Source organism: Sesamum indicum, linkage group LG13 (assembly GCF_026168435.1).
Source record: "Sesamum indicum cultivar Baizhima isolate 11 linkage group LG13, ASM2616843v1, whole genome shotgun sequence".
NCBI lineage: Eukaryota > Viridiplantae > Streptophyta > Magnoliopsida > Lamiales > Pedaliaceae > Sesamum > Sesamum indicum.
The window spans coordinates 19,357,114-19,382,585 of record NC_142669.1 but is presented as its reverse complement, the minus strand read 5'-3'; the positions used below and the strand labels follow the sequence as shown (position 1 = coordinate 19,382,585).

Below are 25,472 nucleotides of genomic sequence, written 5' to 3'. Positions count from 1 at the left end.
GAGTAAGATTCAGTAATGTTGTTGTTCTCATCGTAAAATTTCTGGTGTGTTAGCATTTGACAAATGGGTCTTCGTGTGTATTGTGCTCAGGAAAGATAATTAAAATGGAGTATTACTCCAGATGACAGAAGGCAGAAATTGAGAGGGCGAGTGTTTTTTGATGTTTCAGATATTGAAGATTTGTGTGTGGTTATTCAGATAAAGTACATGGGTGGATATATCAAAAAGTGGTCTGCTCACCCTTTGATCAATTAACAAATTGATTCGTTTTCTTCTTCTACCTGATAATAATTAATTATGGTAGGTGTATGTTCTTCTGTAGGTGTATGTTCTTCAAAAAGAGAGAGAAAAGGGAAAAGCAAAACAATCGTCATCTTTTATTCCATTCTGCTGAGTCGGGGACACGTGTCGCTCCATTAGGCCCAACGTGGCATGTGGGTTGATTTTCATGCAACACTTGTACCTCTCTATCATTTTCAGGTTACTAGGGGGAGCTTCATCATTCATCATTCATGCCTCTGCCTCATGCTCTTCTTCTATATAAAGCAGAACCATATTCAACACTCACATCCTCTCAATTATTGCTTCAATCTCACCTGCATCTCTCATCTCTCATCTCATCACTCTTGACAGCCCAACACAAGAATAAAGCAAGATGGCTCAATACGGGAGGCACACCGACGAGTATGGCAACCCCATCCGTCAAACCGATGAGTATGGAAACCCCATTCACCGCACTGGAGCTGGAGGAGGTACTCTCGGGGACTATGGTCCCATTACTGGAGCTGATCACACCCCCACCGCCACCGCCGGCCCTTATGCTAATCAGTATGCAGCCACCGGGGCTTACGCAACTGATCCGCATGGACCCACCGGGGCTTATGGAACTGATCCCTATGGAGCCACCGGCACCACCGGAGCTTATGGAACTGATTCCTATGGAGCCACCGGCACCACCGGAGCTTATGGAACTGATCCATATCGAGCCCCGGGCACCACCGGAGCTTATGGAACCCACTGTGGTAGTGGTGGCGGGATTGCTGCTGGAACTACTGACGTTGGTCTTGGTGGCGTTCACCACCGCCGCTCTGGCAGCTCAAGCAGTTCGGTATGTAATTGAAATCCTACTGTTTCTAATTCCTTTTTTCTTTTTCTTTTCCCCTCTATAGATAAAATACTCTCCATATGCATATATCTAATGTCTGATAATAATAATGATATTGGTGAATTGTCCATGGACTGGGGGGAACTTCATCGGCAGTCGTCTTCGGAGGACGACGGGCTTGGTGGAAGGAGAAAGAAGGGGCTGAAGGAGAAGATAAAGGAGAAGCTACCTGGGGGGCATTCCACCGGGGGCGGCGGTTATGGTCATGAATACGGCGGAGCGGAGCGTCCACACCATGAAAAGAAGGGAATGATGGAGAAAATCAAGGAGAAGCTGCCGGGCCACCAGCATAAGTGATATTTTGCGCCGGGCCGGACTTATGTCATGGATATATGCTATATTGTACGTGAGCAATAATGCTAAGGTTTTTTTTTGTTTTTCTTCTTTTGAAGTTAATGATGCTCAGTTTATGTTGTTTTTATGATGTCTGTAAGTTGTGAGAAAGAGTTTGTAACACGGGTGTGCCGCTACTAATTAATACGTACCACTCAGCTATAATATTTATGCCACACTTTTCGGGCGTTTGTTCCTCCAAGTCATAGAGGTCAGTGGTCGTACTAAATTAATCTTAATTCAAGTGTGTAATACATCAATCAACTCCACATTCCATTCAACCAAATCAGGATGTCATGAAAATTGAAATAAATGCAACATCAAATAAATAGTTAATGAGTATTTAATATTTGTATGGGTGAGAAAATAAGAAAATCTCACTGGCGGTTACTTTTATTATTTATGTATAATATTTGTAATAATTAATTTTTAAATTTATTATTAATTATTATTTAATTAATTATAAGAAATAATAATAAAAAAAATATAAAAGAAAATTAAGGTTGTTAATAGTAACCCGACTTGGAATCGTGGATGTTATTTATGATTTCTTATGAAAAATAAAAAATGCAGGTCGTGGATGTTATTTATGACCTCATATGAAAAATAAAAAATACAATTTTAACTCTCGGTCACTATCTGCAACTTCATTGAAAAAGTAAAAAAATAAAATAAAAATTGTTCTTAGTTTCCTTCCAGTAATTAGTTTGTTAATTTCTTTTTAATCTATTTATATTAATATAAAAATAAAAAATGTAACGTGGACTAATTATATATATATAAAGAGAAATATGTACAAGGGGCAAAAGTTTTTCTAATGGCATGTGCTTAATAAAGTATTCTTTCTCTTGATAATATGTAGGGGTGTGATGCATCAATACCTTTGGACAGCAGTGGCAGCATTATCAGTGAAAAGAGATCAAATCCCAACAGGAACTCAGCTCGGGGATTTATTGTGATTGATGAGATCAAATCTGCACTGGAGAAAGAGTGCCCTCAAACAGTTTCTTGTGCTGATATAATGGCTCTTGCTGCTAGGGATTCCACCATTCTCGTGAGTGAAAAACATGTTATATTTCAGTTCAAGAAATGAGAAGAATTGTTTGGCAGAGCCCAAGTATTTAAGGTAGCTAATCATGGCTTTTTTCTATTTTTGTTTTGTGTGCAGGCTGGAGGGCCTAGCTGGGTGGTCCCATTAGGAAGAAGGGATTCCAAAAGTGCTAGTTTGAGTGGCTCAAATAATAACATTCCTGCTCCTAACAACACGTTCCAGACTATTCTCACCAAGTTTAAGCTACAAAAGAAAGTAATTCTGGTAAAAGACTTATAAGATTCCACTTTCTATTTTGCATTTTCAGCACATCAATAAGTTCAGCTTTACTTAACATAAATTACAAAAGAAAGTAATTCTTCATCTGAATTTCAATTTTGATTTAACATTTAGTTACTATAATTTGAAGATGCGTGAAATACTTCAATTGTTGTAGTCATAAAGGCCAAATTATGCAAATGGACAAACCTTTAAAGGCTTCAACTCCAACTCAACACCATGATAATTAGACTACAATCTCCCTTTCAGGAAGCCACACCATTGGAAATTCAAGATGTGTCAGCTTCAGGCAAAGGCTCTGTAACCAATCAGGAAATTCACAACCTGACTTCACCTTGGATCAATCCTACGCATCTCAGTTGCGCACCAAGTGCCCAAGATCGGCGGTGACCAGAATCTCTTTTTCTTGGACTTTGCCACTCCTACAAAGTTCGACAACAGCTACTTCAAGAATTTGTTGAGTTTCAAGGGCCTCTTGAATTCAGACCAAGTTCTGGTGACCAAGAATCAAGTATCGCTGCAGCTAGTGAAGAAGTATGCTGCAAACAACGACCTTTTCTTTGAGCAATTTGCAAAGTCCATGGTCAAGATGGGAAATATTTCTCCATTGACAGGTTCAAGGAAAGAAATCAGGAAAAACTGCAGGAAGACCAATTCATAGAATGCACACTAGCAATACAAAATGTTGTGCCTGTATCTCTACCAGTCCTTATTTTTCTTAACTTTCTCTACTTCAGAAGAATTTGATTGTTATTATTTATCTGAGTTGTGTCGACCTCTGTGGAATCTAGAAGCGTTTATGCTAATGAGAATCCTGATCCCATTTCCACTGCTAATTTACAGAGGTTACTGTGATTTTCTTATCATATTCATAAGTGTCTAATTTAAGGTTTAGGAAGTTGTTTGTTGGAATTTTAAGAAGGATGGTTGAAGGAGAATATATATTTAGTAGTTGAAGGACGACCCAAACATTCATCGTAGACAGAATCAAGTTTTTGAATTGGATCTGTTTAAGTGATTGCATACGTTTTCATCTTACCGCTACTACCCCCATATCAGTGATCAGAGAAAACTTACTTGAGCTCAGAAGTAGTTGAAATAATTTTAAGAAAAATGCCAAAGAATTAAAAGAAAGGAAGTTTTGGTAAGGTATACAGACATCCTATACCTTTTCTTAGTGACAGCATTTCTAATTTAGTTTCACAAAGATCTGGCTCTAGTTTCTGATATATGAGCAAAAAGAAATAATGCAACCAAAGCTGTTCAGTCTCCAAGTTTATAATGAGAATGAACCCAGTGGCTTCATTCAGTTCCATGTAATCTCATTAAGGATGAGCAACAACTTGTGCTTCATGGATTGTAGAATACATCTTCCTGTTGCTGTTGGTCTTCACATTACTCCGAGTTGAACGTTGAACAAGACCATCATCTGATGTTGCTGGAGAAAAGAAGTATTGTATTCAAACTAGTGGGACAGGTTGTTATTTTGATATTTGTTTGAGATTCACACCTATTAGCAATAGATGGTGTCAGGCAGGAGACTTGGGAAGGCCCTGCACCAAAGTTTGCTCCCAGAGAGTATTTACTCTAGCCTTGATATCAAGAGCCATTTTTCTGGTCTGATCAGCCTTCGCTCTTTTAGCTACCAAATCCTCTTCTACTGCAGAGATCTTCTGTTGCACCAAAGAAAAATCTTCTGCTGCAAATCAGAAAGTTCTCTTCAACAATCGACCAACTCCTTCTCCACCCAATGAATGCATCAATTTTTGCCTCCTGTTCCTAAAATTCAAGTATTCTTGGAAACTGGCCTTGGTTTGAGAATATAAATATATTCTAGCTTCTCACAAAGCCATCCAACATTTAGTTTCACACGCTAAAAATGACAAACTTCATCAAACATGTCATTGAGCGCCATGTGTAACATCGAAGAATGTCGTTGGCTCTAGTCCTTTATAAATATTACATAGATATCAAGGAAGAACGAAAGAATGGTAGGAGGTCCAACATCACTTTCACTAGTAATATCACCATATTCTTCAAAGATGACTCTAAGCAATGAATCAATCTCTATCTTTACCCTGTGCCCATTTATGCAGTCAAAGGCAGGATCAAAAGCAGATTCAACTTCATCAGGATCATCATCTAAGTCCTCTTGGAGCCTTTTAGCAAACTCCGTGAGGTTAATGCTATGAGATCTTAAGGCACTGACTATTTCTAGGAACATAGTCAGTGGTGCTCTTTTCTGGTCTATCCTTGCCATAGGACACTGCACAATTCTCCCCTAAAGGTAGATAAGCGTCACGAACATCTGGAGGTCCTTGACACTGTGAAATTGAATTGGAAGTGAGATTATCAAGGTCCAGCTGGAACTAACTAATAGGAGCAGACCAATCAGTAGATCCAACTGAAACAGACTTCTCAACGTTCGCTACAGTTGACAAAGCACGTTTTGTCCCCATGGCAGGCCAACATATTAGTAATTAACTATTGCATCATTATCAGACAATACAGGATAGAACTCAAACCTTGGGAGGGAAGCACAAATCAAACATTCACAAGACAGAGATGCACAAACAAAATTATATAAGCTAGTGCTTTGGATTTCACATACTGGATGTTCACGAGGCTGTTGTGAAGTAACTGCATCATCTCTATTGCTTGAAAGTGGCTTGTCCTTCGTTTCATTCAGATTTCTTGTTGCTGGGATGACGCTATCAGAGTGACTAGGCATCGTGATACTTCAAACAGGATGCCTCAGAGGAAAACACGAAGTAGCACATTGAGCAAGAAATGCTCTGGGACATCTTGTTGGGTATCTGGAAGATGCAGGAGAAGCTAGAAAGTCCTATTCAAATGAAAACATGATCTCAGTCTCTGATTCCAGTGCTCATAAAATATAGCATGTGTAACACTCCATTTTATATATGGAAGACACGCAAGCTTTTTCTAGCAATAGTAAAGTATCACAAAGGATTATAGTAATTATCCATTCACTACCACACATTGGTCCAATTGTCTTCGTAAAAAATTTTCTTATTTAAAATTCTCACAAGAGTGTTTCTGCACATTCTCCACAGAAAATATTTTCTTGAAATCTGTACCAGGCAGGTTATTGAAGGATTGCACCTTTTTTTCCCCTCAAATACAGAGAAAGTACAAGAAAAAGAAAAAAATGCGAGCACCCTTTATATAAATTTCCAATCTTCCGTTGGTTATATCCTGGTCATGGACACACAAACTCAGAGAGGAAGAATATGCATCAATAACAAAGACAAAGGCTCTCTACCTTTCCTGTCATGGAGATGCATATGTGCGTGAATTTACATTCACAGCAAGGAAGGAGGACATAAATAAGAGTTTTTTTGTAGCAAAGATTCATCCTTTCTTACCTGATCTTGAGAGTTTTTTTGGTTGGTGTTGTTATCAGACAGATGGCAAGAATCCTGATTAGTTTCTTCAGCTGCTCGTTTTACTGCTTCTCCTCCTTTTCTTCTCTTTCCGCTTCCCCTTCTCCCTGTCATTGCTATTATTGCATGCATGCATTTGAAACGCAAAAGGGAGACGAATGCCACTGCAGCAAAGGTTTCTAACACAATTACTCTAAATTATATGTTAAGTGGACGGAGACACTAATTGAAGTGTGTTTGTAGTCTAGTGGATAAACGGAAAATACATTTGCCATATTAAATTGGTACAATTACATAAACTGAGGCTTTGGTGAAACCTGAAACTTTTTGCTTGATTGAATATTATTAGTGGTATATTTGTATGCATTATGAAAGTTAACGATCAAAAGTCATAGTTTTGTTATAAAAGTCAAATAAATTCAAGACTCGTATGCAAATACTTTGAATATTTCTTATATGATCTGATTAATATTCAATTCTTGTCATAAATGTAATTAAACTGATACATATATATTTAATGGATCCATCTGATTAAACTTTTTGTAGCATATCCGTCTCATATTTATCTGTAGAAAGGGTAGAGAAATGAACATGAGGTGCCGCATTGCCGAAAATGCAAGTACATATCACACAACACGTATAGTGAAGTTGCAAGTACATCACACAACACGTATAGTGAAGTTGGATGAAATTGGAAGCATGATTGACTGATGATAATCATCACCATATACAATTAAAAACTGATCCGGAAAAAGCAGCTTGAGAATACAATTAACTAATAAGAGAGTTTCTGGAGAAAGGATAAAATTTCATGTGAAACTTGCTGAGGTCTCTCTTGTTGAATGAAATGATGACCATCAAGAATGACGATTTCATGATTAGGGACTAGGTTCTTGAAAGTGTTCCCTTGGATGTACTCCCTCGTCCCACCAGATTCAAATCCCATATCCTTGTCGCCTATTATCACCTTAGCTGGAACTGTTATCTTTGATCCTTGCCACGGCGCCAATAGCTCCCAGTTCCTGTCATTACATCAATTATTGTTCTTAAATTTTATTCATCAGATGTGTATATACTGAGATATGGAAATTAGACTGACAGGTCGAAAGCTCGATAATAATTGAAACCACCCGTGAAGCCCGACTCCTGGTACTTGTCAGCAAAAACCTGGAGCTCTTCCTCTGTAATCCAAGGTGGCAAGAAGGAAGGGGTTCCTAAATAATCAATCAACTCCATTCCAGGAGGGGCTATGAGCAGATCAGTCTGGTTGATGAGCATAAGCTTCTTCATCACCGTCAAGCAATCGTACCTTGCAAATGCCCTTTCTGCTCTCCCTGCTTCCTGCTCCAATTAATTAACCCACCCTCTTCATCACAAAATAAGAACTTTTTTTTGGTTGTGTGCGCGTGTTGGAAGGGGGATCGAAAGGGGAATTAATGGGGACTGATTTACCACCTGAAACTGACAGATGTAAAAGTCATCCCCGAACATTTGCTTAAATGAATCCAGAGGCTTAATACTAGTAAATCTTGGTGCGAATGGAACATCAAGAGCTACGATTCCCTTGACTCTGTCAGGGCGCAGCAAGCTGAGATACCAAGCGGCAAGGGCTCCCCAATCTATCCCAACCACCACGGCCTTTCCCAGTGCATAAGCATAAATTCAACAATCATTATGCAATTCAAGATTACAGTAACATAACCCTCAATCTTCTCATTCAAGATCAACAAGCAAGAGAGAGAGAGAGCACCTGTTGGGCAGCAAAGTGGTCAAGAAGACCAAGAAGATCAGCAACTATGTGGAACCAAGTGTAAGAAGAAGGATTAAGAGGTGCATCAGTGTCCCCGTAACCTCTCAAGTCGGGTGCGAGCACATGGTAGCCATGGCTCGCCAGAAACTCGATCTGATGGCGCCAAGCAAACCAGGTTTCTGGGAAGCCATGGAGAAGCACCACAGCCGGACCCGATCCCTTCTCAGCTACGTGCATCCATATACCATTTGTTTTTATCCTATGATGGTTCACATCACATGTCATCATCAGCAGCAGCAGCACAATACCCTTCAATTTACTTGTCCTGCTGATATACAGAGTGAAAGAAAGAAAATGAATGGATTCAACTTCCCTTCCAGAAGGCAAATGGGAAATATGGGAAGCTAATCCTCAACTTTGAGTTTCTTAGTCAAGAAAGATCGGCGTCGCAATTCATTAACTATTGGTATAAAATATACTGTTTAAAATCTTATCTTAGTCAACCAGATCGATTAGGTGCCTATGAAATAAATAAAATAATGCCTTGCACTTATTTTAACTAATCTTACATTCTAAATAAAAATTCACTAAAATTTACCGAAAAAATAATAATTGAGCCATACTTATGTTGTTTTGAATTCCAGCTACATTTATTAGTTCCAGGTCACACACATTTGTATATATGCTGTAGCTCCGATGGTGAAATTTCTGAAAGAGCACCTCCAGAAATCTGGATGCAGTATCGCAAGTAATAATTTCATAAAGGCCGTTGATTGCAAAGAGTGGTGGAGGGTAGTTGAACGATGATTTCCTGCATTTTACTTGTTACAAGTTCAATATAATTGTAGTAGATCATTGTGTTTGGTGTTGATTGCCAAAATAATGTGTTGTTAATCTCGGACAACCAGTTGGTGTAGGGTTGTGCGCTTGCCGCATTATGATACTGTATTACTGTTTTATAAGTTTTGGACATGAGCTCTGCTTTTTTAATGTAAAACAGAAGAAGATTTGACACTATATATAACCCAGCATCTGGTCTTGACTTGAGAGTTTTTTCATGCTTTTGTGCATTAGATAATGGTATGTAACAATCACCTGCTGATCCGGGTCGAAATCTACGCGACCTCCTTGGTTCGATCTCCCAAGCGGTTCGAGGTCGCTCCTTCACCAGACTAGTGATTGGGCCCTGAGAAAAGAAGCAGATCGTTAGGCTTGCTGGGGTGGCCCCCAGCTAAGGCCCTCCGATGCTCAAGTCAGTGTTTGGTTTTGAGGTCGAATTATGAGATCGCTTAGAAAAATAGCGAGCTGAAGCGATCTGAAGGTAAAATGCGGTCAAGACGACGTACCTTTAATGCACTGACTGGGAGGTATTTATAGAGAACCTGGGGGTCTATTGATCTGTTATGCGCATGCCACGTGTATCAGGTCGTCGGGTCGGGCCGCGGCCCGACCCGATAAAAGTGGTGCGGGTCATGCTGATAAGCTCGCGATTTTGGGCCCCATCAGGGGCAAAGTTGTCTTTTTATGAGGGAATAGGGTTTTACCCCCATCACCTGCAAATCAAGATGAGGCAATGATGATTCACAAGCTTATTCATGCGTACAGACAGCAATGGTACTGCTGCAAATTGGGAGTGGTCTAACTGTGCTCACGGAGCCTGCTCATGGTTTGTCTTAATGATATATCTCCAGTGGTCATCTCAATGGTGATTGCCATTACAAAACTAGTGAATGAGTAGTCAGATGCCAAAATGATGTGTGTCCAGTGTGATGGTTAAGGACAGCGTAAGGTAAGGCGAAGAGTGATGAAATCAATGACTGCAAATCCATACTGCTCAGAAGCTGCCATGGAAAGCTGTTTGGGGTATTAACAAAAATGTTATAATGATACAAAGCCTTTTGATAGACTTGCTCAAAAATATAGCTTGGATTGGTATTCTCTATGTAAGGAACTCATTAATGACATGTTTGCTTGTCATTTCTATTGAATCAAACCAATCATAGATACACTTACTATGTGACTGGTAACTTTTCATAAACTGTAAATCTACATCACTTGCCATAATTTGATTAAGAGTAGTATGTTTCAAAATCTTATATAGTAATTTAAATCTTAAAAGATGTATAAGGATATTTGATATTCTCCTTTGAAAGTTAGAATGGAAGAGGAATATATTCCATTTGTAATGAGCTAAATATGTAGAAACTAGAGAGTCTTTCAAAGGATATTCTAATTCTATTCTATACCTGTAATTGAATAGAATAGAATTGGGGGGCTGGGCCTTAGTTAAAGATAGAAGGAGAAAAATACGAATAGGAGCAAGCTCAGCCACACCCAAATTATTAAAGGGTAATAATGGTGTCTTCTTATTTGGAGTTGGAGGCCCAATTGCTTAGAATCCAAGATACCAATGAATGGATGAGCTACAACAATGAGGATCACCATACTCATATTTCCCCCAAACAGGGCTTTAATAGTAATAAAAAGTGAGAGAGAGTAGGAAATTTACCGAATGTTCACTGTAACGGCAGTTGATGGTTGTGGACGGAGACCTACCTATCCTAGTCCTACTATAAATGCTGGTGATGACGGCGTTAAGAATTAGAGACAATCATGATGGAAGACGCCAGCGGTGGGATGGTGTTCTAGTAGATTGAGATTCACGTGCAGTGTCCAAACTTGTCCGACCCAATCACGCCTTTCTCGCCACAAAATCCAACACAAGCCCCGCCTTTCCATCTGCCTAATAATATTCTAATTTTCATAGTATTCATGCTATAGTGCGATGCATTCGAGTTCTATTAATATTTATTTTAATTTATATAAACTATATACTAATTGATTTGATATATTATTTAAAATTATATTATATTTTATCATTTAAATTGTAACTGTTTTTATATTTTGGCATTTTAATTTATTTTTTGTGTTAATTTACTATCTTAACTTTACAAAATTTTGCACTTTGTCATTTATAATTATTTTTCCATCAAGATTTTGGTCGAAAAACATTATAAGCAATGCACATATAATATTTAAAGGTTATGTGATATGATATATTTCAGATAAGCACTATACGATTTATTAAAATATTAACATAATCATATATCATTATTGAAAAAGAAATTCCAATTTTCAAACAGAATATGTGAAGCCTTAATTATTCTTTACCTCACATAATTAAAATTGAGTTAGGAGGAGCAGGTCTTAATTACACATAAAGTATTGTTGTGAAAAGGTTGGATGATTAATAATTCATTAATGGAAGTGATAATTGGAGAAATTGATTTGTTGGAAGATGCATATAGAAAACAAACACTACTTGTAATGTGTGCGGGAAAAAGAAAGATAACGAGTACCGCCAGAAACATTCCTTTTTCTTTATTGCAGCATCATACACGAAATGATGTCGCCCGTAACATATCTCTCTATATATATACATATATATATATAATGTTAGTATTAGCAACGGTGGGTCTTCAATCAAATCCGAATCCGAATACAGAATATATGTATATATGGATCGTCCCATTTTGTCAAAAGATGGGTCTTAGCAACTGTGGCCCGCCCATGATCTCCATCTCCATTGCACCACTACTTCACTTTTTCTCTTTTTCTTAATTTTTGTCTATTCATTTGAGAATAAAACAACAATGGATTATTTATATTTGAATGGACTCCCGTTCTAGATCATCATGACAAAGAAATTAAAAAAGCATTGAGAGAAATATATAGAAAAGCTTGTTGTTGTTGGTGATGGACACGTATAAATCAATGTTTCTCTCAATTATTTGTGTATGTGACGTGCAAGAATCAAATTATCCTATCCACTCTCCGCTCTTTCTTGTCATTGTCATGAGTAGACAAAATATTTAACTGTCTAACTAACCCCTACTCACACTCATTACTCTCATGTAGTAAAACAAGTTAGTTATTGTACCCCTTTCCTTGGACAAACATAATGCCCTCAATCCTCATCTATCCCAATATATTCTGCTAATTAAACAACTTCAATTCCATACTAGTACTCATCAATGTCCACTCCACGTTTAATCTACTCATTCATATTCTCTTTGCCTACTCTCTCTAACATCTACATAAATTGCTGTCACCTCCATTAACATTTGATATAATTATAATTTAAATATTTTATCTAATAATTACCTCATTTTGCTAACTTGTTTGAGTTTTTATCTAATTTTTCTGATAAAATTAATCAAAATACTCTTTAATTTTAAAATATGAATTATAATTTTATATATCTTTTTAAAAAATTTAAAAATATTTTTATTATGAACTAATATGCCTTATAAATTATTTATTTATTCAATTTTTTTTTATCTTCTCAAATATATATTTTCTTAAAAAAAAAACAACAACAACAAAGGCCTCATCATCTAGTGATTGTATATTATTTTTCATTTGAGTCGATGGGTATTTATAATTTTTCAAACAGTAAAGGGTATTCTTTGTAGATAAGTAAAATTTCATGTCTAATTGAGTGATGACAAGTGTAAAATAATATATTATTTTATTTATATTTTAGAATTTACTAAATTAATTTCAAATATAAATAGTCAATTTAGTTGATATATATCTTATCAAATCAAAGGTCAAGAAATGTCTAAATGAAGTATTTCGATCGATCAATAAAATTTCTCAGTCAAAGATTCAAGTCAATCAGACGGCACCACGTGGAGCAACTATATATACTCTCCAATCAAATAAAGACAAATAATTTTATATTTATCTCTTTAAAAAATACAAATATTAAAGAGATAAAGACAATTGACCATTCATATCATGCCAAATATTTGATATATTTATCTATGTAAATTAATTATAAAGAGATAATATAAAAAGTGTTCAAATCTATTATAAATTTACCTCTTCAAGACCTATATAAATGGGTCTCTGAAACTCATTTAAAATAAACAGAGATAGAGAACAAAGACTCAAGCAAGTGAATGAGGCTAAATATATTCTCTCTATGCGGTTTCTTGAGTTCAAGATATTCAAAAGCGTTTAAAATGGAGATTGATTCGTTCGTTGAAGGTGCCCCACAAATTATAGCATCTGATTTGTGATTATAACGCTATACCCTCAAATCAACATTATAAATATCCAAATATATTCTCAAAAAGATCCAATGGGCAAATCCACTTCCAAATCCTCAAATCCAATGTTAAAACTATGACGTTTGATTTGGGATTATTAGCGTAAGCCCTCGAATTAACATTACATAAATTCAAACCAAGTCAAAAGGCAATGTACAAGAAGATTTTACATTTGAATTTATTAAATACGTTCTTGAAGAGAAGAATCAGAGGATTAAATAGAGATTAATTTACTTTTACTTATTAAATATATATTTTTATGTATGATAATTTTTTTATATTTTAATTTTCAAACACGATAAAATTAACACTCACATTCGCAACTATGTCAAACATAAAAAAAAAAAAGAAAAAAAGATAATTGTAGTTTACCATAAAATTTAAATCAATAGTAAAAATATTGGACAAACTAATTGCATGGTATAATTAGTAGAGAGTGATATCTATATGTATGTGTTCTTATATTCTTAAAATAAAATAAAATAAAATTTTCTCAAGGAAAATGTGAGAAATAACAAACTAAAACAATGAATTGATGTTGATTGATTAGATATATCTAATTAACGGAAGTTCTTAATTAAGAAGGCATTGATTGCAGAAGACGGAGAGGTAGACATGGACGGGCGGGAGAGGGGGACCCTAATGAAATGACTACAACTAACCCTAAACCCGGGGGAGGGGGGACCCTAATGAAATGACAACTAACCCATACCCTAACCCTAAAGTGGGTGTATGGAATGCAGCTACCAGCAACAGCCTGAGCATGGACAGAATAAAGCATCAATTTCCTATATTGTCCATTAATATTCTAGTTGTTCGCTCCTTTAATTTTCCTTAAACTTGTTCTCTACCACCCTGCACCACATATATAATTCATCATCATTTCTCTATCCCAATTTCACCAACGATACCTAATTTAATTGAAAAAGTTGAAATTTCATACTATAAATTTATGAATTCAAATCCTATTGATATGTAAGATGTTATTTATTTTAATAGTTAATTGTATCCCTTCAATATTTTTCTTCACAAAATTCAAATCATGAAAATGAGACCCTACCAAACAGCCCAGCTGTTCAAGATTTGCTTACCCATGAACAGAGAGGTAAAAGTCCATAAAGCTGTTTCTTTATTTTTACTACTTTGACAAGTTCAAAAACAAGCCAACTTTAGCAAGTTCAAGAACAAGTCAACTTTAGCAAGATGAGTCAACATACAACATGATGAATACATTATGAAGATGATACCCAACAAATTCCTAGTAATTTAGTTGTAATCAAGTTGTTAGTTAACTAGGAAAATAACTATTGAATTTTTTGGTAGACTTTATTAATGAATCATATCTCAATCGATATTAATTCAAACCATAAATTGATTTTCGATCGAATAACTAATATGAAAAACTTTCGAACGGCAATATGACTCTCCACAACTGAAAAAATATACTATCCAGTTTCAAATTCTATAGTTTGATAGGCGTTTCTTGAATTTTCATTCCTCTGATATTATGAGAATTGGAAATTCAAACAAGTACTCTTCCCTAATTAAAAAATATATGATTTAGCTCAGCCCAAGGCGTATTACTTTGTAGTCTACTTTTTGTTTTCACTAAAATCAGTGCCTCTGGACATCTATACCCTAAAAAACCGGTCCACTAATTCATACAGCAGCAGCAGTACTGTCATTATTTAATTTAATCTTAGTTGAAGTGGTAAAGCTGCTGCTTTTACTATTTAAAATCATCATATCATATATATAAAAAGAAAAAAAAAAAAAAAAAAAGAGTAAGAGTGGGAGTGGGTGGGGCCGAAATAGTCAAACTTTAATGGAATTGGGGTGGGAAGAAATTAAAGGGATCCAATTTTGGTGGGAAGTTGCTCATGAGATTGAGACTCAAAAACACACCCAATACATAAACTATATAGAAATGAATTAGATTTGCGTGCATCGCGCCGTTGAATGGTAGCTTAATTAAAAAAAGTGGTGTGATGGAATGTGGAAAAACTAAAGTAACCCACCCACCAAAACAACTCTACAAACTGGCATCCCATGTCATCTATATATATCAGGGTTGCATCTAATGTAACTAATTCTGTGTTCATAGGAATGAGTAAAAACACTTATCTAAAAAATAAAATAGTAATTTATTTTTATATACTTTTAAAAATAAAACAAAATCCTCCTGACTCATTTCGTGAATCACACATTATATTTTTTTTTCAAAATTTAAAATTTAAAATAATATTATGCCTTTATTTAAAAATCATTGGATTTTTTTATTTCAGTTTTAGGTCCAAATTTAATTAATAAATCAATGGTGTAAATTTTATCTAATTAGAATCAATGGTTTAGATTTAAATATATAATATTTAAAATTTTATATATTATATAATTAAATTTGAATGTGTAAATATATACCTATATAATATGAACTATATATATGTATTAGAAAGTAAGACACATTCTGTATATGTACATAATTTTTTAAAAAAATTTAAAATAACATAAATTTATAAATTATATAATTTATTTTTTTTAAAGTTAAGAATTACCTACAAATAAATATATATAAGATAAAAACAACCAAAAGGTAATCATAAAATATGATGATGGGTGAGAAAATCAAATAGAATTAATTTAATTTTTTTTAAAAAAATAACAGATCAAAGGAGGGAAGTAGGCGGCAACGTGGTGTGGGGGGGGCGAGAAGGGGAAGGGGCGGCAGAGACGGGTTGGGGAGGAAGGGAAGTGGTGGTGGGGTTGGGGAAGGGGACAAATCTGAGGAAGAGGAGGAAATGGGCTAAGAAATTGCTCCTCTTTTCATGTTGAAAAACTATATATGTGTATATGTAAGTGAGCATCATGATTTGAGTTTGGACACGTACAGACACAATTAATGTTGCGGCCTTTTTCAACGGATTAATTGTTAATAATTTACTTAGGAAAAAGTGATTCCAACTTCAACTAATTAAAGTATGCCTTTTTACTACTGCTCATGACATCATCTCTCTCTCTCTCTCTATATTCTTCATTTTTTGACTGAGTGAGTGCATGATAATGATGAGTGCATTCTTTGTTTTCCGTCCGTCCTTTTCTGCGTTAATTCTACTGCCATTTGCCATTTTCCATTTGCCTATATAATTAACAATTTCTCCGACTCAACACTCCACACCATTCCAACTTCCAGGAGAGCAAAACCAAGGGTGGTTTTGTTTTTTTGCATTACCAATCTCACTCAAATATCAAGACATAATAACATACAGAATGCATTGCGAGAATAACATAGAATTAGAATTTATGTCCCTATGTTGACCAGAAGCCCGTGTAATTCTGGGGAAACAAAATTAGCCCCGTGAACACCATTACCATGTAGCTGACGGCAGGACTGGAAATTGACATAAATTCTGACACGCTGTAATTTCTTGTTACAATCTAGCCAGTGGCATTCTTGTGCTGTCTCATTACTAAAGAAAAGGACAGAGCTTAAACAAGTGAAAAAAATGGGGAAGAAAGCAACTAATTTCACTTCACATGCAAGAGGGAGAAGTGGGCCTTTCTCTCTTCCCCACCACAATTCCCCCCCCCCCCCCCTATTTCTGATCATTTTTTACATTATAATATATATCCGTCAATTATTTCACTTTATTCTTTTACCAAGAAACCTTAGTAATTCCATTTCACTTCTTATTTTCATCTGTCGGTGTGTCTGTGTCTGCGTCTTGACTCTTGATTTGATGTTTGGAGTTCATATCCGCGGTTTCTTGGTGGCTGTTAAATGGCAAACGACGTGCTGCGACGCTTTCACTACTTAAATTGGCAGGACAGGACAAGACAGGACAGCTATATTTATTTTATTTTAGTTTGATGTAATATCGATCGTCAGACTGCAGCAATGTTAGAATATTAATCTAATTTCACTAACAAAGATTGCATACAATTTACAGATTGATAATTGACCAACCACTTGATAAGGTCCTTAAAATCCGGGAATGGTAACACTACATACTGTCACTTGGAGCGTGAGAAACACTCCTGAAACTTCACACTAATCAATACTCAATCTTACTTATGACCAGGATTGGTTATAATTAATGATGTCTAATAGATTCATCTTTGCTGTCTTACTTCTTGTTCCCTTCCTCCATCTATTCCTCATTTTCTTTTTCTATGATTACACCATTTTTCTATCTCTTTTTACCTACCAAAAAATAAAGAGAAAAAGAAGAAAAGAAAATACCATACTCATTTTTTCTCTCCAACTTTACCTTTTCCAGTGCCAAGCAGTGACTCAAATCCGTACATAACTAGTGTGTGTATAAATATATATATAATGCACACACTCACATTTCCCTTGCCAGTTGCCAACTGCTTCCTCCCTCAGTCCACAATAGGAAGCACAGTTTTTCGGTATTCCTTCCCCATACCCATACATTCTTCCTCAGAGTACAAGTGCACATGCAGTTTGCACATAGAAGGAGAAAAGAAGAAGCCATTTGAGAGAGAAACAAAGAACTAGGAACTAGAGAGGGGGAAAATGGAAACTAACTCAGCATCAAAGTGGGTTTTGTGGGTGTGCTTAGTGGTGCTTCTGGGATGTGGGCTAGTGCAATGCAGCGTTACTTATGATAAAAAGGCAATGGTTATTAATGGCCAAAGGAGAATTCTCATTTCTGGTTCCATCCATTACCCGAGAAGCACCCCTGAGGTATTAAAGTCGGAATCTTTTTCTGTTGATAATTTCTTTGTTGGTTTTGGAAATTAGTTTTTTGATGGAATATATTTCTTGCTTTTAGATGTGGGAAGACCTGATTAACAAGGCTAAAGAAGGAGGTCTGGATGTGATTGAGACTTATGTTTTTTGGAACGTTCACGAGCCTTCTCCTGGCAATGTACTACTTTCCATTTTTCTCCAGAATGGGTGGCTTAACTTTCGTCATTTTTTTGCTCAATTTGGTCTAACTCTTTGTGTCTTTGTGAATGCTATTGTGGGTTTCAGTATAATTTTGAAGGGAGATATGATTTGGTGAGGTTTATAAAGACCATCCAGAGAGCAGGGCTATATGCTCATCTCCGCATTGGACCTTATGTTTGCGCAGAATGGAACTTTGGGTACCAACATCAGTGCTCTTGCCTAGATCTACACTGTAAACTTAGCACACACACACACAAAGGTGTCACAGTGTTGAGCATTTTCTGTTCAGGTCTTAGTTGCAGAACCATATATGTGTAGTTGACCCATTTCTTCGTCCTCTGTGTGCAGGGGATTTCCTGTTTGGCTGAAATATGTACCAGGTATTAGCTTCAGGACGGATAATGAGCCATTCAAGGTCATTGCTCCCTGACTTTTGCTTCTTTTGAAATATGGCTCATCTTTAATCAAATTTGCTGTGCTAAATTACATATTTATTAGTTGGGACTTTGCTACAAAACATTTATATGATTTTATTGTGGCAGATGGCTATGAAAGGGTTCACTGAGAAAATTGTCAATCTTATGAAGAGTGAAAATCTGTATGAATCTCAGGGAGGGCCCATTATACTATCCCAGGTCTGATTTTAAGCTCTTTGAAATCTTTGTTTTCTTTGCTCCGTTCTACCTCAGTTGTCTGTTACTGCAGAATATAGGTTATTAATTTTTTGGTTTGTGTGTTGTACACTCCAAAATAAGTTGACTGGTGCGTTGCATAGTACTAACTAGTGTGTTTCACAGATTGAGAATGAGTACGGGCCACAAGCAAAAGCACTAGGTGCTCCCGGCCATCAGTACGCAACTTGGGCTGCAAACATGGCTGTTGGAATGGATACTGGGGTTCCATGGGTGATGTGCAAGGAAGAAGACGCCCCAGATCCTGTGGTAAGAAATTATCTAACGAAAAAGTTCAGCATTTTCCTTTGGTGCTAAACTGTCCTAATTGCTTTTACTGGAATTTGATTAGCAATGTTTGTGAAAAAAACTTGTCTTATGTTTCATATGAAGAGAGTATAAACTGAAATAAAAGCGTGTTGCTTGTTTGGAAGTCTTGGAAACCCAAGTTACATATTACTTCTGAATCTTAAGCTACACCGGTTGGCAATTATAACTCATTGCTTCTATTGTTGGTAGATCAACACGTGCAACGGTTTCTACTGTGATGCTTTCTCCCCCAACAAACCTTACAAACCCACGATATGGACTGAGGCTTGGAGCGGCTGGTGCTGTGATTTTCTATTTCTGTTTACTTAACGAGGAAGAAGTTCAATTTGGACGATTTATAATCTGTCTTTCATCAAAACTTAGGTTTACGGAATTTGGAGGTCCAACCCATGAGAGGCCAGTTCAGGATTTGGCATTTGCTGTAGCTAGATTCATACAGAGGGGAGGTTCATTTGTTAACTATTACATGGTTTGTCTCATAACTAATCAGTATCATGGTTTCTTGTTCCTTTTCTTTTCCCTTTGAGAATTTACTATATTGTCGGTTTAATTACAAGTGGAACAGATGTACCTCCTATGCCAAAACTAAGTTCATTATGCTTTCTTAACAGTATCATGGAGGCACGAATTTTGGCCGCTCTGCCGGGGGTCCTTTCATCACTACAAGCTATGATTATGATGCTCCACTTGATGAATATGGTAAAATAGATTACGTTTACTCTATTTCACTACTTAAAATCATATTGGATCAGATGCATAGAAATCTTTCTATAAGGTAGAAGTAAAAATTCTTGCGGCCATTCCTGGTTGTTAAAATTTTGCTCCTGGAAATCGAGAGAGAAAATAGTCTTATGAATGCTTATAAATAAATCTTCTAGGTCTTAATCCATGCTTAATGTGGCTAGTTGCTGTCTGACTTCGGCTTAAGGAATTTCAGAGTTGTAATGTATGCATGCTTCTCTGACTTAATAGGTTTGATCCGGCAGCCTAAATATGGTCATCTGAAAGAACTACATAGAGCTGTCAAACTATGCGAGAAAGCTCTAGTTTCAAGTGATCCCGTTGTGACTTCTTTAGGAAGCCTTCAACAGGTTTTTGCCTCTAATCTTAATTTCTACTAGTACAGTCGAGATTCTTGAGACCTGTCCTCTGAACATGTGATGTTTTTACAGGCTCATGTATACTCTTCAGAATCCGGAGATTGTGCAGCCTTTCTTTCAAATTATGATACTAAGTCAGCAGTGAGAGTTATGTTCAATAACATGCATTATAACCTGCCTCCTTGGTCCATCAGCATCCTTCCTGACTGCAGGAATGCAGTCTTCAATACAGCCAAAGTAAGAAAACTTTACTATGATTAATTATGTTTATTGTATGCAAGTATTACTCTATACACCTATATTTCCACTGTCAAACATTCCCCATCAGATGATACTTTCTTGTCTGAACCACAGGTTGGAGTTCAAACATCCCAGATGGAAATGTTACCCACCAACTCTGAAATATTCTCCTGGGAAACATATAATGAAGATTTATCTTCCTTGGATGACAGCTCAACATTCTCTACAGTTGGCCTCTTGGAACAGATAAATGTCACGAGAGATGCTAGTGATTATCTTTGGTACACAACTAGGTAAGTTGAATGTGGTTTGATTATCTTGGTACACAACTAGGTAAGTTAATGTGTTAGACTCAACCACCAGTGTCAAGTGCTAGTTAGTACATGTGGTCTCTGTTAACTTGTTAACCACTGGTCTTTTACCAGAACCATCTCGTAAAGAAGGTTAAACAAACAATTCGTAATAGTTCAAGCTGCAAACTATCAGACAATCTTGTAGCATGCTAGTGGCATATTTTGTTGTTTAATCATCTTAAAAATCTCATTTAGATTACTTAAATCTGGAAATGCCTATATGAAAACAAAACTGACCTACTTATGCAATATGCAAGATGTTGATCTACAGTAAATTTACGGTACCGGATGTCCTTTTCTGTGTTTGCAGTGTTGATATCAGTTCATCAGAATCCTTCCTGCATGGTGGGAAGCTCCCAACTCTTGTTGTCCAGTCAACTGGTCACGCGTTGCATGTTTTTGTGAATGGACAGCTTTCTGGTAAAAGAAACCCATTCCATTCTTTTCAAGGTTTTACAGATCATAATTCATGTCCTTATTTGTTTGGGCTAATAATTTGTTGTTGTCTTAATTATGTTATCTAGGTTCTGCTTCTGGGACGAGGCAAAACAGGAGGTTTACATTTAATGAGAAAGTCAACCTACGTGCTGGATCAAATAAAATCAGTCTCCTCAGTGTAGCAGTTGGATTGCCAGTTAGTTCTAGACCAATTTTATTCTTAGACATTGCCTTCTAGTTTCATATGATCATGGTGAATGCTTTTCTGATATTTTTGCTTCTTTTAATCGTAGAATGTAGGTGGGCATTATGAGACCTGGAGCACTGGAGTCTTGGGTCCCGTTGCACTGCTTGGACTTGATCAGGGAAAATGGGATTTGTCCTGGTCAAAGTGGACCTACCAGGTCTTAATATCTCACATCACAATTTTCCCACCAATACTCTTAATTTGTTTTGCCAAAAAAATTGATATAATGTTTGTATCCTGAGCAGGTTGGACTTAAGGGAGAAGCCATGAATCTTGTCTCCCCAAATGCTATTTCTTCTGTTGACTGGATGCAGGGTTCACTAATAGCCCAAAGACAGCAGCCTTTGACATGGCATAAGGTACTGGCCGCAATTAATTCAACCAACAATCCAGCTCTGAGTGGGGAAGGAAACATGCATTATGAATTTACCTGTATTGAAACTTTGTAGGCTTATTTTAATGCACCTGATGGAGATGAGCCACTGGCCTTGGACATGAGTAGCATGGGCAAAGGCCAAGTTTGGGTTAATGGCCAGAGTCTTGGAAGATACTGGACTGCATATGCCACTGGTCATTGCAATGGATGTAGTTACACAGGAAGTTATCGGCCTCCAAAGTGTCAACTGGGATGTGGGCAACCAACTCAAAGATGGTAAGCATCTGAATAAGTTTGTAAAAATATAGCAGAAACATGTTGATGTTACAGATTAATGTATGAGACAGAAAACCCAAGGAAGTGAAAAAAATTATTCTTTCAGGTATCATTTACCGCGTTCTTGGCTAAAACCAACCCAGAATCTGCTGGTGCTTTTTGAAGAGCTTGGAGGTGATCCCACGAGAATCACTCTTGTGAAGAGATCAATGACCAGCGTTTGTGCAGATGTAGCTGAGTATCACCCAAATATTAGAAACTGGCAGATCGAAAGCTACGGGAGACCTGAAGAGTTCCACAAACCCAAGGTTCACCTTCGTTGTGGTCCCGGACAGTCCATTTCTTCTATCAAGTTTGCAAGCTTTGGAACTCCCCTAGGAACCTGTGGGAGCTTCCAGCAAGGAACTTGCCATGCTCCTACCTCATATGCCATCTTAGAGAAGGTACACTTGTCGTTCCCTGATAAGTTCCAAAAGCTTGAAGGGTACTATAATCCTGTCTTAATGCATATATTATTTCATTTCTTTCAATCTTGCAGAAATGTATTGGGCAGCAGAAATGCTCAGTCACAATATCAAACAGCAACTTTGGGCAAGATCCATGTCCCAAGGTGTTGAAGCGGTTGTCAGTTGAAGCAATTTGTGCCCCTGTGAATTAATGTGCATACTGTAAGCAAAGAAGACAAAGAAGGAAGGGAGAGATCAAAGGGAATTTCATGTTAAAGTTAGTTACACGAGTATTTATGATGTGAAGCGCCATTATTATTGCATTCCAGATTCAGGCAAGCATTGTTTCTGGGAAGCTAGATAGATTTTAACTTTATATGGGTGCCCATGGGAACCCTGTGTGTTGGCATATTCTGAGATAAGGTAGTTTATAGGTCCAGGACTTCAAAACTGCAAGTCCTGGTAAGAATCTGAATCCATGGTCATTTTCCTCTTTTAACAGGAAAATGTGAACCAGGATTGCCCTGATTCTGTCTTCAAGGTCATCCAAGTGAAGTTGAGTGTGTTGTCCGGGGAGAATTTTGCCCTGGACAGATTTCATGTTAGGAACGGTTCCTAGTGTGTCGCCATGTCAGTCTTTCTTTTTCTGTTTTTCCATATACTTTGTGCAGTTGTTGGGAGTGACCTGAATATCTGTCGGTATTTTCATGCCAAGTTGTGATGATTAAATCTGCTTTTAAATGCTGTGTGGTATACTCATTTCTGTTTGGTGCTATGCTGGGATCTGTGAGGTCTCTCTAAGACAGGGCTGTGAATGATAACGAGTTCAATTAAAATGGATTGCATTACCCATTGCTACAGCATCAGAAAATCAGTGTGCTTGCTCGCCACAACCCTGTCCAAGATTTGTCCCATCTTTCAGGAACACAAATGCGGTGCCGGTGCAACTGACATTAGGGAACTTCTTAGCCAACTCGGGACTCTACTCTGGTAGATTAGATAATATATATTTCAAACTTAGCAGTGCCCCAAAATGGCATTTAAACTCCAACCTAACTGGGAAACTTTCTTCTGGGAGCTGTACACACAGACTTACCGGCGGGAGCAGCCCATATATCATCAAATTACTTTCTCTATCCCAAACCTGACAACCACCAAATTAACTCAATGCCTATTTGCTGCTTTGTTTGCCAAAAGAAATGATTGACTTTATTCAAAATGACCAAAAAAAGAAAAAAACAAAAAGTCTGTTGAAAGGGCATAAAGGAAATTACACTCATTTACATTAAAAAAATATTATCGCACAAAATAAACACAATAAATACTATTTTACACAATATTATTCGTATCCATAATTTAATCCAATGAAGAAATATTTGATCAACATTACTCCACAAATAATTTAATTTAATTCTATTGACCATTTATCTCATACTACCAAGTAAATGGCCCTTAATTTCAACCAAAACAAGATATTCCCAGGTGATGATTTTTCTTTTGAAATCCATAAACATATATATATATATATACAGTAAGAACAACATGCATTGCACTTAATGCTTATTATTTTAATAAAATAAATTATATTATTTAAAATTTAATTAAATAAAAATATAAAATATTTTATAAATTAAGAAACATTAGCAAGTATGTAGAGAGTGTATCTTTCTCCGGCAGAATTACAACTTAAAAAATTTACAGAGATTTACAAATACTTTAAAATATTACAGGCTTTCCTATAACAAATTACAAGTATTCTAAGGGATATCAAAACTGATACAAGAAATAATTCAGGAAATAACATGAGAACAATAGAAGGAGTCATAAACAACTGTTAGGCTCAGGAGCCAAAAACCCAAGACCTACACAAGGCCAAAGGTTAAGAACCTTACCGGTTGTACAAATCACACAGGCCACTAAGGCAATCAGAACCACAAAGGTTCTATTTCAACCCACGAAGGAAAATGCCACAAAGGTTTTAAGGAAACCACAAAGGTTTATGCCACGAAGGCTGTATCAGAGTTTCAGAGAGAAAAGGATAAGAGAGAGTTCAGTGTTTAGCTTATCCCCACGAGCCATAACAGACCAGCCATTTAAAAGGGATGTCTATTAATGGCCAGATAACGACCATTGTTGGGAAGGGGAAGACTCACAGAACCCCAAGGGTTATAGGGAGAACCCAAAGGGTCAGGGAGGAGAAGAGCATTCGGGAAAGGAAAAGGAAGAGGCAGAAATGAATTAGGGTTAGACTGCAGTGGGGTATAAGTATATAGGGTCAACGGGTCGAACCTTAGTGGGTCGGGTCAGGTGAATAAGTGGCCCAGTAGGCCAAGTGTGATATGGCCATCCCAAGTAAAGGCCCATTCCTTTGGTTTGGGCCAAATAATTCCAACAATTTCCACCTTGGTCCAAACCAAGATGGTGGGTTTTTGGCTTTCATCATTGCCTTAAGGGTGGTACCTGCAAAACAGAAAATTGGTTACAGAATAACAGTTCACAGATTAAGTATATCAAGGCAAGTTTTAAATTCCTCCAAAGATAAACATTTAGTGCCCATATCTGCAGGATTATCTGCAGATTTAATCTTTTCGAGATTTATTAAACCTTTGTTTATTACATCTTGGATGAAATGATACCTAACATCTATATGCTTAGTCCTGTAATGAAAAACTGGATTTTTGCAAAGTTGAATGCTTGACTGACTATCAGAGAAAACAATAAGTTTTTCCTTTAAAAAACCAATTTTAGAAAGTAATCCTTTTAATCAGATAGCTTCTTTTATTGCCTCTGTAGTGACAATATATTCAGCTTCTGTAGTTGAGAGTGCTACAATATTTTGAAGTTGAGACTTCCAGCTTATACATGCATCACATGATGTAAAAATGTATGAAGTGGTAGATTTTCTACTATCCCTGTCATTAGCATAGTTAGAATCTACAAATCCAACTAGTTTTGCACCATTAGGACTTTTTGAAAAGGTT

General features: G+C 36.7%; 3 protein-coding genes and 2 pseudogenes across 5 annotated transcripts; 3 read left to right on the top strand and 2 right to left on the bottom strand.

Moving 5' to 3' along the window:
• Positions 1-538: 538 nt before the first annotated feature.
• LOC105179059 (dehydrin DHN1) lies at positions 539-1,676 on the top strand. The gene is made up of 2 exons (XM_011102654.3): positions 539-1,108; positions 1,262-1,676. The coding sequence occupies exons 1-2, from the start codon at positions 656-658 to the stop codon at positions 1,460-1,462; spliced, it is 654 nt and encodes a 217-aa protein (XP_011100956.2). The 5' UTR covers positions 539-655; the 3' UTR covers positions 1,463-1,676.
• Positions 1,485-3,551, top strand: LOC110011291 (peroxidase 72-like; annotated as a pseudogene). The gene is made up of 4 exons (XR_016063514.1): positions 1,485-1,529; positions 2,361-2,552; positions 2,667-2,813; positions 3,059-3,551. The product of XR_016063514.1 is annotated as a peroxidase 72-like (transcript).
• A 299-nt stretch (positions 3,552-3,850) lies between these two features.
• On the bottom strand, positions 3,851-6,768 carry LOC148784609 (uncharacterized; annotated as a pseudogene). Its single transcript, XR_016063513.1, has 4 exons — positions 6,218-6,768; positions 5,440-5,673; positions 4,792-5,152; positions 3,851-4,534 (listed from the first exon to the last, which is right to left on the bottom strand). The product of XR_016063513.1 is annotated as an uncharacterized LOC148784609 (transcript).
• Positions 6,769-6,908: 140 nt separating this feature from the next.
• On the bottom strand, positions 6,909-8,442 carry LOC105179058 (alpha/beta-Hydrolases superfamily protein). The gene is made up of 4 exons (XM_011102653.3): positions 7,986-8,442; positions 7,691-7,873; positions 7,335-7,576; positions 6,909-7,257 (listed from the first exon to the last, which is right to left on the bottom strand). The coding sequence occupies exons 1-4, from the start codon at positions 8,271-8,273 to the stop codon at positions 7,011-7,013; spliced, it is 960 nt and encodes a 319-aa protein (XP_011100955.1). The 5' UTR covers positions 8,274-8,442; the 3' UTR covers positions 6,909-7,010.
• Positions 8,443-17,435: 8,993 nt separating this feature from the next.
• On the top strand, positions 17,436-23,232 carry LOC105179075 (beta-galactosidase 3). The gene is made up of 19 exons (XM_088877057.1): positions 17,436-17,807; positions 17,896-17,991; positions 18,099-18,211; positions 18,363-18,429; positions 18,557-18,649; positions 18,812-18,955; positions 19,205-19,293; positions 19,379-19,484; positions 19,627-19,714; positions 19,988-20,106; positions 20,188-20,352; positions 20,470-20,648; positions 21,019-21,128; positions 21,233-21,342; positions 21,440-21,550; positions 21,639-21,752; positions 21,843-22,045; positions 22,152-22,488; positions 22,584-23,232. Exons 1-19 carry the CDS (start codon positions 17,637-17,639, stop codon positions 22,701-22,703), a joined length of 2,535 nt encoding a protein of 844 aa, XP_088733183.1. The 5' UTR covers positions 17,436-17,636; the 3' UTR covers positions 22,704-23,232.
• Positions 23,233-25,472: the final 2,240 nt, after the last annotated feature.

Bases quoted from the DNA above. Each gene is read 5' to 3' on its own strand.
- LOC105179059 (XM_011102654.3), top strand. From the start codon at position 656: ATGGCTCAATACGGGAGGCACACCGACGAGTATGGCAACCCCATCCGT. The intron at 1,109-1,261 runs GTATGTAATTGA...CTTCATCGGCAG, and splicing joins CTGGCAGCTCAAGCAGTTCG to TCGTCTTCGGAGGACGACGG.
- LOC105179058 (XM_011102653.3), bottom strand. From the start codon at position 8,273: ATGATGACATGTGATGTGAACCATCATAGGATAAAAACAAATGGTATA. The intron at 7,874-7,985 runs GTGCTCTCTCTC...GCACTGGGAAAG, and splicing joins ACCACTTTGCTGCCCAACAG to GCCGTGGTGGTTGGGATAGA. The intron at 7,258-7,334 runs GTCAGTCTAATT...ATGTAATGACAG, and splicing joins TATTATCGAGCTTTCGACCT to GAACTGGGAGCTATTGGCGC.
- LOC105179075 (XM_088877057.1), top strand. From the start codon at position 17,637: ATGGAAACTAACTCAGCATCAAAGTGGGTTTTGTGGGTGTGCTTAGTG. The intron at 18,956-19,204 runs GTAAGAAATTAT...TATTGTTGGTAG, and splicing joins AAGACGCCCCAGATCCTGTG to ATCAACACGTGCAACGGTTT. The intron at 21,551-21,638 runs GTCTTAATATCT...TATCCTGAGCAG, and splicing joins GGTCAAAGTGGACCTACCAG to GTTGGACTTAAGGGAGAAGC.